Raw genomic sequence first — 13,750 nt, 5'->3', positions numbered from 1 at the left:
AAGGCAGGACAGCTTTCTTTTCAGCACTGAGACTAAAAACAAGCACTTGGGGCTCAGAGTGCACAGAACACTCATTTTGATTCTTTTATCTAATCTTTACACACCAGAGAGACTTTAGCAAGGAGAACAGGCAAGGCCTCATATTGTCCTAAGAATCCACTCTTTAAAGCGCACAGGGAGATCCAGTGGATAAATTTTAACAGAACTCAATATGGGTCACTGAGCAACTCTTATGATTTGTACTAGAGCAAGCGCACATATCTCACTCTGTAACACATTTCCCAATACAGTAGATAGGTTATCATTAGGAGGGACTTGATTTTCAGCAGTTCATAGAAGTTTAGCAATCCATTAAGTACACTGATCAACAGGAAAGAGACACAACAGAAGCAAGAACCATTTAAAAATCAACTGCCCTGAAACAAATATAGATCATTCATCCAGATTGTGAGATAACTGGGAGCTATTGTACTTTTTATCCTAGTTAAAAAAAAAGTTTATATATTTAAATTGAATGATTGCATATAATTTCAGCTTTAATTTAGTGTCTGAGTATACTAACCACTTCTTGCTTTTAAGAACAGTACCACTTCCACAAATATTTAACAGGAAGAATACTCACTTTGCAAGGTTTCGTTTGGCTTGTGATTTACAATTTAAAGCAGCATGGATCAATAACTGGCTGAAAATATCTCTCTGGAAAAAAAGTATGGAAAAAAACAAGTTAATAAGTAACTTCTACAATACTGCTGATTACAACGTCTTGTTTAGTAAATTGTTAAAACTCCTGAGGAAAGAAACTCATCCACAAGCAAAATTAAATAGTTAACACTGCTAGTAAGTGTTTGCAAACAGAATTCAATCACAAGCCCAATTCAGTTTTTCACTTTCTAAGAAAGAAGTGTTATTAATAATATAAGTGCCTAACAGGCTACTGGAAGAGGATTAAGTCATGTTAAAAAGCCTTTTATTGATCTCCTTTACCTGAGCATTACTGCCTCCTATTTGGATTAGCTGGTAACGGATTGGGTACAGCAGGTCTACAGCTTTGTCACAATTTCCATTTTCAAACTCTATGAAAGCCTGGCATAGTGGCAACCCCAAACTTGGAGCCAGGGAAAGTTCATGTTCTTCACAGTGTGTTCTGTAGAACAAGACAGTGGTTAAACTCCTATTAAAAAAAAAAGATAAATATGCGCACTTTCAGTGCCAGTCTGTCCCTGCCTGCAGATAGAACTATTTTTTACCCTACAAAGCCTGATGTTTCAAGTACTTTATTTAGATAATGTTTTTTCTGTGGTTATGTTACTTTCACCTTTTTGTTACCCAACAATCGGGAAGTCTTCCCTGTTCTCAACACACTTGCTAAAGGCACAGGTGCAGTGCCTCCTGCCTTCGCAGTATACAGTTTTGGCTACAACAACTAGAAGAACTTTTGTCTGACAAGTAGCTCAGTAATGACCCTTACTGAAGGGTTTGGATGACAAAGTAGAGACAACAGTTTGAGCCGGTTCTTCACTGTCCAAGTCTTTCTGGTAGCAACTTCTCCCCTCAACACACACTCTTAGAAGGAACAGGCAAGAACAGGGAAGAGAAGAAACAGAAACCTGTTTCCTTAAATACAGCTGAGAATAAAAACACAGGGGAGTTACTACCTCTGTCTTCCAAGGCTCTTTTCTCTAGCCAGAAATTCTGCACAAGTTGCTATCCTAATCTTCTCACCAGAGCATCTTATTGCTAGTTCTCTGCATCTGTGTTAAAAGTAGCTAGCAATTTCTTGCAGAAAGCTCCAAACAGTAACCTCACAAAACATCTCTGTTCACACATGTCAGTGTTGCACTCTATTTCAAATATAAACTGTACAATGAATCACAGCTCTCAAAGTCTATTCTTTTTCCAGCCATGATTACTCTTAGGCAGACTGCTCTCAGGTCCACAAACAGCCAAGGAATTTCATCTAGTTCTTAAGGTAAGGGTTTTTTTTGTTTTGTTTTGTTTTTGTTTTGTTTTGTTTTTCTTTCCTTTTGTAGTGTTTGTATCCTAACCCATTAATGAGTGGGAGAAACACAGCAGGACAATAAGCCTGTAGATGAAAGGATAAATACAAGCAATCATTGTTTCCAATATTAAAAAACAAAGCAACAAAAAAACCCAAGTAACTAGAATTACAGCTCTTTAGTCTACAAACAATACCTGCACGGGCAACATGGAAGTGTGTCTTTCCACTGCTGCGGCAGGAGCTGACAGTGACAAGGCCTCGGAGAAAGCCACGTCATTTAAGTGCCAACAGGCTGGCTGGCAGCGCTGGAAGGGGAAGAGGGCTTTCCATCCCAAGCTATATAGCTATCTCTGAGAATACAGTGTGCACTGTAAATTTAAATTTAAATTTACAATGCTGTAAATCAAATCAGTTGCTTAGAACAGATTTTTTGGGGGTAATTTTTCCAGCTAACCTTTAACGTTAAGGGACCAGAGTACTAACCCTAGTCTTTGGCTTCTGTTCAGAGTGCCTGTAACAACAGCTGAGGGCCCAGACGAAAATCTGCTTACTTAAGAAGTACATAAGGTAAAAGCAAACAGAAGGCTACACAACACCTCACCAAATGCCCCATAGCTACAGTTAACTCCAAAAAAATGTGCATGTGCATGCTTTCCATTAACATCTTTCTGAGAGAAATGACAGCAATAAAAAAATATATATATCGAATTATTTTTAAAGATCAGCCTTTCAAAGCACTGAGCTTTGGCCTAAACTCTCTGTGCACTCTTTCTACAGTCACTTCTACATATTTCCCTTTTCTCCCACGAGGTAAGCAGATTTTTCAGCATGCAGTGTTGCCTATGTATTTATCGTTCCTTACAAAATATAGCATTCTGGAAAGTTATAGGTGCACAATTGATGTGCATTTTAAATACCTCATTACAGATACTTAACAATGAAGAAATTATTCATTTAAGCATATGTTTCAGCTCTCAGAAAATGCATATACATGGAAGACTGATTTTAGTTTCTCTTGCAATTATCTGAAATATTGATTCATGAAGAACAACATAAACCCCTGAATTAAAACCAGAATAGCGTTTCTATTCATGAAAATAAACATACAATATCAACCACCAGAGAGCGTCATAGATTTTTTTTTTTTAATTTCAACCTCAGATTGCAAAGGCTAGGGAAAAAATAATAATAAAAATCCAAGGATGACTGGTGTTTGCTTAAGTAAGAGTTTTACCACTGCCTTTTAAGAAATACAAAACACATCTTAGAAATTGCTTAGTTATTACATATCCATGATATATATAATTAATCTTTTACTGTATACTAGCTTTACTTTTTACTTTACTTTTACAAACAGATTACTAACTCGATTATTTAGTTTTTCAAAGTGCCTATTCTTATCATAGTCTGTTTTCTCAAGGAAAAAAAAAAGCTTTATCATGCTTCAAACTATTGCTAAAAATGTACAGCTGTGTTACTTAGAAAAGGCTGAACAGATATACAAAAGGAAGCTCTGGGCAGAGGATAAATACTTTATGCTCGTTAAATAGTCCCTGAGGTGGTGGTGGACATGTGCAGTGAGTATATAAGAGACATTTACCATCTCCTCCTTTAGTCAAATCAGATATACTCAGGTTTGATTTGACAGTTGTTTATTTTGATAAGTATTCTTAAAAATTCCGTTTATTTTTGATTGTCACTATTTATTACTGACCATAATACCAGTCAACCTCAGCTTCTCCTTCATTCTTCTTAAGTGATAGATGTGGAAACAGAGCAAAAAGAGAGCAGAGGGGGGAGGAAAGAAGCTAGAACTGACTGAAATTATTAATTGGCAAGCTGAAAAGCAGTACCAGCAGTCATGGGCTTAGAACATGGCAAGCCAAAATTCACAAAATTTTCAGCCAGAAAGCTGGGGAGGAAAGGTGGTGGTGTGATTCCAGAGACAGAAGCAGGACAAATAAAGGTGTTATTTGACAGTAAGTTATGAGTTTCCTTCACTACCAAACCTATTTCTCAGTTTTGTATCCTCAGACTCAATCTCTCCAAACCTTAGCAGCTTCCTTTTCACTTTCGATTGGAGTTGTTTAACATCTATACAACCAAAACTATCAGTCACACTTAGGGGAGAGATTCTACTTATATTCTACTTATAAAGCAGTTATATATTTATTGGTTATGTATTAATCTTTTGTTCTAAGTTTGCTAAAGAATCTAGCCAGGTGGTCTACTGCTCACAGCTTTGTAAATACCTCTAACTTTGGTGCTTAAAATGATGTTTCATGCATACCATTCAAACCTGTAACTTGCTTTTAGGATCTATTAATTGCATTTATGTCATTTATGTTAAACCCAAATTAAAAAAAAAAAAAAGGCAATTTACATTTACTTCAAATATAGGAACCATGACAAAAACATTTTGTTTAGTTGAAATACTTAAATATTCAAATTTTGTAAATACTTGAGTTTGAATGCAAAACATTCTAGTGTTTTCAACACATTTAATAGTAGTTATTAGAATATCATTACTAATTAATGCACTCTGACTAAAGAATAACCTTTTAAATCAGAGCAGAAAGAACCACCACAAACGCTGACAAGCTGCGGAGTGTCCTTATTACTATACAGGTGAAATATTTTCATCCTTTGTATGTAACATAGCTTAGTATGAACCCACCGAAAGGAAATACACAACAAATGTTCAGGTAGTGTCCACGACTTCAAATGTAGGAGATTTCCATGCAACAAGATTAGAGCCCCCCTCTAGACATTGTCATATGTTATCACTCTGAAGTTGTGAGGACAAATTATTTATTCAATACAGTATTTTAATTCACTTGCTTACTTGGCAAGTTCCTGAAGAGTTGTTAAAAGCTCATCAGTAGTTTTGTGGTCTTTGGCTCCAAGTGAGGACATCAAGATGTGTACATCATTAAACAGGAGAATGTGATCTTTGGTGTGCTTCTTTGTAAGCTTGAGAACATTGTCCCACCTGTTTCCAAGCTTTACATCTATGAGTAAAAAAATTCTTTTTCAGTAAAAATGCCAGATGCAAAAATATCACTTTGCAATATATTTTCACTTTCACCCAGCATAAATAGCATTGCTAATAAACTTAAGAAACCAGTCCCTGATACGGCAAAATTAATAGACTAATGCTCAGCTACAGACTGCCGTATTTGGGCAAATAGCTTGTTGACTGTCAGTAATTTTTCACCAATACTCTAGATTGCATTACATGAGGTCCTGCCTTTACTGTGAGATTGCTCATCTCTTCTTGGAAATGGTGTTTATAATGAACCACCTGTAGCAATCAAATTATACAGACTGGCAAGATGGATTTCATACATGAACTCAATTCATCACTAGTATTTTAGCAGATATTGTAAAAATAACTTAATTTCCCCCTTCCCCACCCCCCAGAACTCTAATATATAAATTCTAAAAGTGAAGGAGGAAGCCTCTGGCTCTTTGTGTACTCTTGTAACTCACTGGTGTAATATATATGTACTAGTTATTTCAATCAGTATCAAAATATGAATTTAACTATTACTGCTGATTTGAAATTTGCTACAAGGGAAGCTCTATGGCTTTTTAGGGGCTTATGCATTCGATTCGTCAGCCTCAGATCTCCAGCAACAACAGAAGTGAAATTTGCCAGAGAAGCGTGTGACCTGGGGCAGCTTGTGCTGAATGAAATACTGATGAAATACTGTACTGGCAGGGGAGGAAAAAACAAAACAAAACAAAAAAACACTCTTGGGAGGAATAAAGGTTATGCACTTTATAATAAACTCCAAATTGAGGCTTTTCTCAAGAGGAGAGTTTTAAGATTTCCTTTGTAACGCTGACCAAGCTTGTTCTGTAAGTATCTTTATATCCTTCTCCAATGTGCCAGAAAAAAAAAAAAAAGTTGTTTCCCTTACAATTTAAAGGGGAATGACTGGTATTCTACCTTCCAAATGAAGTCGGTACAGCATGGAACAGTTATCTACAACATCCAGCATGCTTCCACTTGACAGACACCGGGGAGCAATCTGCAATTACAGGTATTCGTAAGCTACCCTGCCAATGTGCTAGCGGGAACTTAATCAGATAATCAAACTTATTTTCACAGTACAGAATTAATTTCATCTTCTTATTCACCAAGAAAAATCTGCTTTGCAATAGCCCTAATTGCATCTTTCCTGAATACTGCAATTTGCAAAGACAAACATATATGTTTTGTTTCATTTGTGGTTTTTTGCCCATCCTGAAGTTAAATCCAGTAAGTATCAGAGGTCACCAGCATATTATGTTCTTTCCAGGACAGAGCCATAAATATTACCTCACTTTGTCAGGGTTAATAGATGGAGCCTACACAGCAGGTCTCTCAATACTTACACTATTTTTACAATCTTTACAGAGATATGTTATGCCATCCGATTTGCTATTACTTAAGAAGATTGTTTTGAAATCTGGACAGTAAAGAACTGTAATAAATTAACAAAGAATGAAAAGACATGCTTATGTTGACCTAGTAGTTAACATGCTAAAGCAGTTCTTTGTAAAGGTAATTTGACTTTATAGGAAATATATTTTACAACTTTTTTTTAAGTTTTTTTCCAGGACCAATACAGCATGAATAAGAGACATGGACAGACTAGAAAACTACTAGTGCTACCTCTGTAACTCCTAAAAGCACAAGAATCATGTATAAACTATACAATGCTGTGTCTTTTGGGCATTTTACCAGTTGAGAAAATTTCCCCATAAATGTTGTAACAACAGATATAAATAAAATATCCATGGCCCACTGTGACAGGCTTCACTCTCATCCAGAGGGAAGAAAGCACATATCACGCTCTTTAGTGTGTTCTCAGTAAAGAAAAAAGCCCTCTACTCACATGATTGTCATAAATTGTCAAAGCAGCCTCATATTCACCCTGTAAAAGCAAAAAAGGCCTGTGTGGTTAATATTCAGCTACAGTAACCAAAAGTGATGGGCAGAGTCAAAGAGATATATATAGATATAGATACACACACACACACACACACACACACACACACACACACACACAGTCAATAGATATTATAGTAGTATTTCACAGCTGCCTTGATCAAATAACCTGAGTCAGAGAAACCTAGAGGTATTAAAAGGAAGAACTAAGACAAACCAGGATTTACCTGGCAAAATAATCAGTAAGTTTACGTTTCATTTAATGATGGATAACAATATCGCTGTAAGTTACACATGATGGAGAAAGACAAGATATTACCTCTGGTTCTAATGTTCCTTTCAGTAATCTTTGCAAAAACTAGTGCATCCTACAGTGTGTGCAAAGACGCAGGAAGAAAAATCATTTTAAGCAGGCTGCAAAAAAAGTTGTATAGACATAAGGTGGCAAAATAAACAAACTATTAGACTAATCCTGGGAATTACGTTCCTTCTATGCTACCGTTACAGAACACAGGCAAGCTACACCATGTTTTCTAAGCAAATTACACTGTCTTCTTGACAATGTTGTATTTGTCTCTCTAGCGTACTGAACCCCACAAGTGCTAAGCATTATTAAATCCAGAGAATTTCTGCATTGCAATCTGACAGGTTGGGTATATTGTAACCATTTTTATAAAGTGCTTCAATAAATTTGAAATCTCTAAGAACAAGAAGAATTAATAACACTAGCTACTAGATTTAATAGATCGGTCCTACTGCCTCTTTCTTACAGTCTTTGGACCAGCAAATTAATATTGAATTTGAAGAGAATTTTGCCATGTTTTTGTCTAAATATGGGAGAACCAAGTTCATCTTTCTATCAAGTAATTGTGCCAAGTGTAATTAGTGAGAATATCTGATCTTCAAATGTGTAATAATCTCACAGTAATTTTTCAAAACTAACAAAAATCCTGGAACTTTCTCCAATGTAACTAAAACTCTCAAAATAATAACAGACTATCTTACAAAAATGGCATTGTGTTATTTTATAAAAACATCCCTTCAAATAGCCAGAAGCCCCCTGCCCCCCATAACTGCCTTTTAAATAGTGCTAAATGAATTATCTATCTGGACACCATAAAACATCTATATGAAAACATCTCATACCTTTTCAATAAAATATAAAGCCCAGTGCCAGTAATTATGGCAAGCAAGCATATCACTGTTCTGGAAAAAAGAAAGAAAATTATTTGCAAAATAATTTTCCCTTTAAATCTGTCCAGTCAGATTTTTGTTTTCTTCTTCAGTAAAAGCGAGTACTTCACGAGATAGAAGGGACAAGAATTTTACACCAGCTGGCCAGGATACCTTCTCACTTGATACATTTGCTTTTTGTGGCTATTCAAAGAGATACCTCAAAAACAATGCTTTTCCCACATCATTTTCCAGAGAGGAATTGCACTCAGACTCATCAGAAGATTTCATCCTTTTGTGGCACTTCTTCTTCATGGNGGGATGGATCTGTAATGAGAGTAATGTTTGTCTCATCTAAAATGTAGATGTATATCTAAAATTGCCCAGAGAGTTAGAGGAGAAAGATACTCATTTTATGAGGGCCATTCATCCCACCTATCCAGATACCCATATTAGGTAGAGAGGAATCACTTCTCAAAGGCCTCTCTGCTTATTCCAGAAGCTACACTAGACACCAAACACATAGGCAGTTCATCAGATAACATGAACATCCCCTGGACTATACTAGCTTTGCACTGTTCTCTCCAGCAGTCTGAATACCCCTCCCTAGCCTACACTCAAGAAAATGTCATTGCCATTCACTTTTGTGAGTGCATGAAGAAAAGACAAACAGGAGTGTATTTCCATAACCCACTGGTAAAAATTAAAATATGAGAAAGGTTCTTCCTTCTTCTCCCATTCTTTCCTAGCACTGTAGTTAAAAATTAATCTTCTCACAAGTGGAAAAAGCATGTTCGTTTTAGTGGTGACTACTGTTAACACCCACTTTTGATAAGCACAAAGGTTCCCAGTGATTCTCAGAATTTTACAGTGCTCAGATAATATTAAACAAATAAGGATTACCAGACCGTTTAAGTCACAAAACAAACCTGAGCAACTGAGGTAGTTAAATGCTTGGTGTAAACCTGATGATATCAAGTTTACCACCAAACACTATTCCAAATGTCATACAAACAAGAATATTGGGTTCCCTCCTCGTGAATAAAATGAGGCCATTTTTTTAGCTGCTGATTTTGAGTCCTGAATGAGATTAAATTGCTATGGGAAAGTGGGCCAGTGGACTGCTAAAATAAATAAAATAAAGCAGGTTGCCTTATTTATTTATGTAAAAAGTAGTCAGAGCAAGGACAACAGAAGAGCAGGCTATGAGAACTCATCGCAATAGTGCTGGAAAAAAAAAGAAAAAAAACATTTATAATAAATAGCATTTGTATGGAGGCCCCTTTGGCAAGATATTTTGCCCCTTTTGATTTTGTGCTGAAACATACATATGAAATGAATAGCATCTGCTTTTTTGCAGTGGGAACAAAAAAATAAAGCCACCTTGGAAAGAAAACCTGTACAAAATCTATGTCATTCTTACCGGAAAGGAGAAAAACAGATTAAAAGCAACAGAAGGAGCCTGAATGCTGTGGCAGTACAGATAGACGATCCAAGTCATTAAGAACAAATAAATAAAAATTCCAAATCACCAGGCCAAATTCAAGCAACTTCATTAATGCCCTTGGAGCTCCATGATTTTTTTCATGTGCTGACATTTGAACGTTCTGTGTTCATAACGGCCAAGATGAAAAATACTGCACAGAAGGAACGATTGTATACATTATCATTACAACAATGTCAGCTGCTACAAATCTTAACTATACTGGGTCAGACATGAAGGCGTGTCACACAGTTCTGCTTACTGATCTTGCACTTTGCTTTATTTGGATAAAGGGTATAAATTGCAGGGGCATGCAACTATTTTAAGGAACAGAGTTCAAAAGGGATGCAGAAGTCAGGGACTCATTTTGTAAATGATTGGTGTGATTTTGAAGGCATCACCCAAACTGTCAGTCCTTGGTATCACTATTTTAGTAAAACTGGTGTGCCAAAGAACGAAATGTATTCTGAGACGTGACAGATCTGAAACTCAAGTGAGGGATCTGAAACTTAAGTGCCTACACTTCCAAGTCTGATACCTCAATAGTCTAACTTAAAAAGCAAACACACAAAAAGTCGTTATTCTAGCCTCATTATCCAGCCTCATTGTGCAGCCGGCAAGCTCAAGTGACTCTCAAAGAACTCTCGCGGGTTCTAACAACAACTCCAAACCTCACTGACTTCTGCTCTGAACATAACATGCACTTAATCATTAGTAAACATACACTGTCCAACACAAATAAAAACTAAGCTTCATTTCCAGCAATACTCTGCTGAGAGATACTCAAATACATTGGATATATAAAATAACTTAAGTAGACAAAAAAAAAAAGTCACAAGCATAATTTCTCTTTCCTTTACAGTTGATCTTTAAAAATCCTTCCATATCCAGAAGGAAACATGATTGTTTAATGAGCCTTCCAAAATGTTTGCTTTGTGTTATTTCACAGCTCATCTTAGGTTATTATGAAGATGTTTGGCCARGTTCTTCATCTGACTCACAGCGCTCATCTTGGTTTAAGCAGAAAGCTTGTAAAAATATATTGTACTGCACAGGTCACTTTACTTTCACCAGCCACTGTAGATGAAGTGTAATAACCATGTAGCTATCAATAAATTACAAGTTTCCTGCCTGATGTTTCACTTGTCAACAATGATACTGTCTTTATGAGATGTAATGTATCTAGCCAGCCCCACTTGCTTAGAAAAAAGAAACTATGGTGTGTGTACAAACTACACACTTGCTCAAAAGCAGTGTTTGTTAAAACATTCCTAGCTAAAGTAAGGCAGTGTGAAAGGACAGACTTTGGGTGGCTCTGGCCTACTGACTTGTTTGGCATTTGTATAACCTCAGCACTCCTAGTACAGATGGCTTGAAGTGATCCAATATACGTCAGCCTCCTAAAATGCCATTTTTTCCACCTCTTGCTTCAAAAATGGCATGGATGATAACAGCACCTGAAGTCATGGTTTCCTCTAATTTGTAAAATTTGCATTGCTTGTAACATCTCTGTGCGTGGGAAGGAAGGAAAAAAAAACCCACAGAATTTGGCTAGAGGAGAGAAGACCTATAAAATTATAAAGAAATTATAAGAACATGTACCTTCCAGTTGGTTTCTGTTTCTTTCATAAATGCTAATCCTTTCTCCACCTCTGCTTTCATTTCATTTACGTGAGCTATAGTATGAACAGACCATGCATCTGTCTTATTCACAGCCAAGGCCTATGAGAGGAAAAAAAGAGAAAACATGACAAAGCTTACAAACCGGTAAATAATCATGTTTATTATACCCGCCTGGACGCGATCCTGTGCAACATGCTCTAGGTGACCCTGCTTGAGCAGGGGAGTTGGACTAGATGATCTCCAGAGGTCCCTTCCAACCTCAACCATCCTGTGTGTGTGATTCTGTGTGTGTGATTATTGCTGATATAGAAACTAGAGACTATTTCTCATTTGCTGTGTTAAGTATATCACTGTACTGTTCCATCTAACCACGGCCTGGAAGACTGATTTGAACAGAAAAGGGAGAAAATGTTTATTGGCTGACTTCACTTCCTGGCTTCTACTGCATTCTCTGTGGAGACGGACAGCTGCAAGACAGTTTTAAAATGCAGGCTTTAATGATGATTATCAAATGTCATTTTACTTCACAGACATGAAACCAATATCAATCATGAAAGAATTGCATGCATAGGCAGAGACATATTCTGTCATCCTCCTTCTCAACATAGGGCAAGTTAGTAACTTGGTTTAAAAAACAAACAAAAGTAGCGTTGTGCCCTGCAGCTTTTCCTGTAAGAACATGGTCAGTTTTGAATATTGAGCAACTTCCTCTTTCCTGCTCCAGAAAGTTTTAGGCTTTTTACAATGTTAGTCATTAAAGTTAAATGATTAGCCTTTGCTGTCACTTTCAGCAATTTGATGTATAACAGAAGCTTGGCAAAAACACACATTACAGATTATAGCTGAGACTCTTGGAGGACAGGGATAATTCTGAGGACTGGAGGGGGAAAAAAAAAAGTAATTACTATCTTCATGAAAAGAGAACAGGCAGACTAATCTTGACCCCCAGAAACATTCTGGAGTTAATTGTTCAATAATCTAGGAGCAAGCATTTAGAAAAGGGGGAGGAAAAAAAAACAAAAAACAATCAGGATAGATTGTCAAGAGCAGATTGCCTCAAACCAACCTAACATTCATTGACAGGGGTAAATAGCCTACTGCACATAGTAGAAACAGTAAATGGGATATATGCTGTTTTAGACATGTTTTTGGACACTATCTGACATGGCATTCTCACAAGCAAGTGAAAGAAATACAGTCAAGATGAGATTGCATGGTATGGCACAGATTGAGAAATCTCTCTAAAGAATAGTTATCAATAGTCCATTATGAAACTATGTATGCATTTCCATGTTAAGCTTTCTCTCTTCACTATTTCTCCTAACAATTGGGATGATGGAGAGAGTCAGTCTATGATATTTGTGGAAACCACCACCCAGAGACAGGCTTCAAGCAATCTGGAGGACAGGAACAGAATTCAATATGATATTGACACTTTCGAAGAATGATCCAAAATCAACTTGGGGGGGGGGGAAGGAATGTGCTACATGTAAGAAGGAAAAGTCAGATGAATAAATATAAAAATACAGAACAGCTAGCTGTATTGCAGGAAGAGGGCAAAGCTCATCACATATGAAATAAGGGTCAGCAAATTGTTCTAGTCATAAAAAAAGGCAAATTCTACTCCTGTTAACAGCAGTGTCATATGTAATAGATGAAAGATAATTGTTCTGTTCCAGCACTGATGAAGATTCAACTGGACAAGTTAGTCCACCTTGGACACCACATGGAAGAGAAACGAACAAGCTCATCCAGGTTTACATGATCCTTCTTCAGAGCAGGTGAATAGCCTTGGTGACCTCTTGAAGTTGCTGCTAGTCCTAGCTTTCTAAAATGTCTTATTGAGGAGTTAAACTGTTTCCATTCGTGCAATGATTAATATTTTGGAATTACGAAAGTTCTTTGTTACAAAGGGATGCAGACACCTTCATATCCCTCTCTGAAATTAGGAGATACATAGATTTCTGACCCACTTGACAAGTTATTTACCAAGAATTAATAACATGGTGTAAGTCTCTAATATGCAAAATTGCATGTTACTCTAGCAAACTGATATGATTTCCTGTCTTCAATACTCTTTCCTTCATTACTCTCTTTCTGAAATAAGAAAACCAGCAAAAGTTGTGGAAGGGACAGATTTTCCGTCTACTCTAAAAGACCTTCAAAGACCTTCAAGATAACCCAAATAATGAAATGACAACTACATCTATGAATATGTTCCTTACTTTTGTTTAGTTCATTTTGAATGTCCCTTAACCATATTTCTCAAATGAAGATTTCCATGCAGACCATAATTTAACAACTCTAAAACCTTTTAGCACCAATAGCAACCAGTTTACCTCACAGGCAAGCTCTTCAGCACGATCAAAAAAGTTTGTCTCCATCAGTCCAAAAGAGTAGTAGCCCTTCACATAGCTAAACAAAAGGAGGGGGAAAACAAAAGCAGCACTTTTAGAACCAGATTTAAGCCAGTATTGAAAGAGAAAAACAAAAAACAAAAAAAACTTTAAAAGTAGTATTTAATTCAAAGAAA

At 36.6% G+C, this 13,750-nt stretch overlaps 1 protein-coding gene across 5 annotated transcripts in view; it reads right to left on the bottom strand.

Annotated features, from left to right (window-relative positions):
- TTC38 (tetratricopeptide repeat domain 38) overlaps positions 1-13,750 on the bottom strand; it is a 29,419-nt gene that overhangs the window by 7,583 nt on the left and 8,086 nt on the right. For 4 of the 5 annotated variants that reach the window (XR_003257714.1, XR_003257715.1, XM_026090921.1 and 1 more), the window contains exons 6-13: positions 13,557-13,632; positions 11,197-11,316; positions 8,085-8,144; positions 6,886-6,924; positions 5,955-6,036; positions 4,845-5,010; positions 985-1,144; positions 623-696 (exon numbers count right to left, since the gene is read on the bottom strand). Coding sequence is in view for 3 of the 5 variants with exons in the window: in XM_026090921.1 (XP_025946706.1) it covers positions 623-696; positions 985-1,144; positions 4,845-5,010; positions 5,955-6,036; positions 6,886-6,924; positions 8,085-8,144; positions 11,197-11,316; positions 13,557-13,632 (777 nt within the window). In the remaining 2 variants the exon portion in view is untranslated. The remainder of the gene's footprint in view (positions 1-622; positions 697-984; positions 1,145-4,844; positions 5,011-5,954; positions 6,037-6,885; positions 6,925-8,084; positions 8,145-11,196; positions 11,317-13,556; positions 13,633-13,750) is intronic. The other variant, XM_026090922.1, reaches the window with a different exon arrangement.

Source organism: Apteryx rowi, unplaced genomic scaffold (genome assembly GCF_003343035.1).
Source record: "Apteryx rowi isolate R43461 unplaced genomic scaffold, aptRow1 scaffold_882, whole genome shotgun sequence".
NCBI classification, from domain to species: domain Eukaryota; kingdom Metazoa; phylum Chordata; class Aves; order Apterygiformes; family Apterygidae; genus Apteryx; species Apteryx rowi.
The sequence above is the reverse complement of the archived record's forward strand: the minus strand, read 5'-3'. Positions and strand labels throughout refer to the sequence as shown.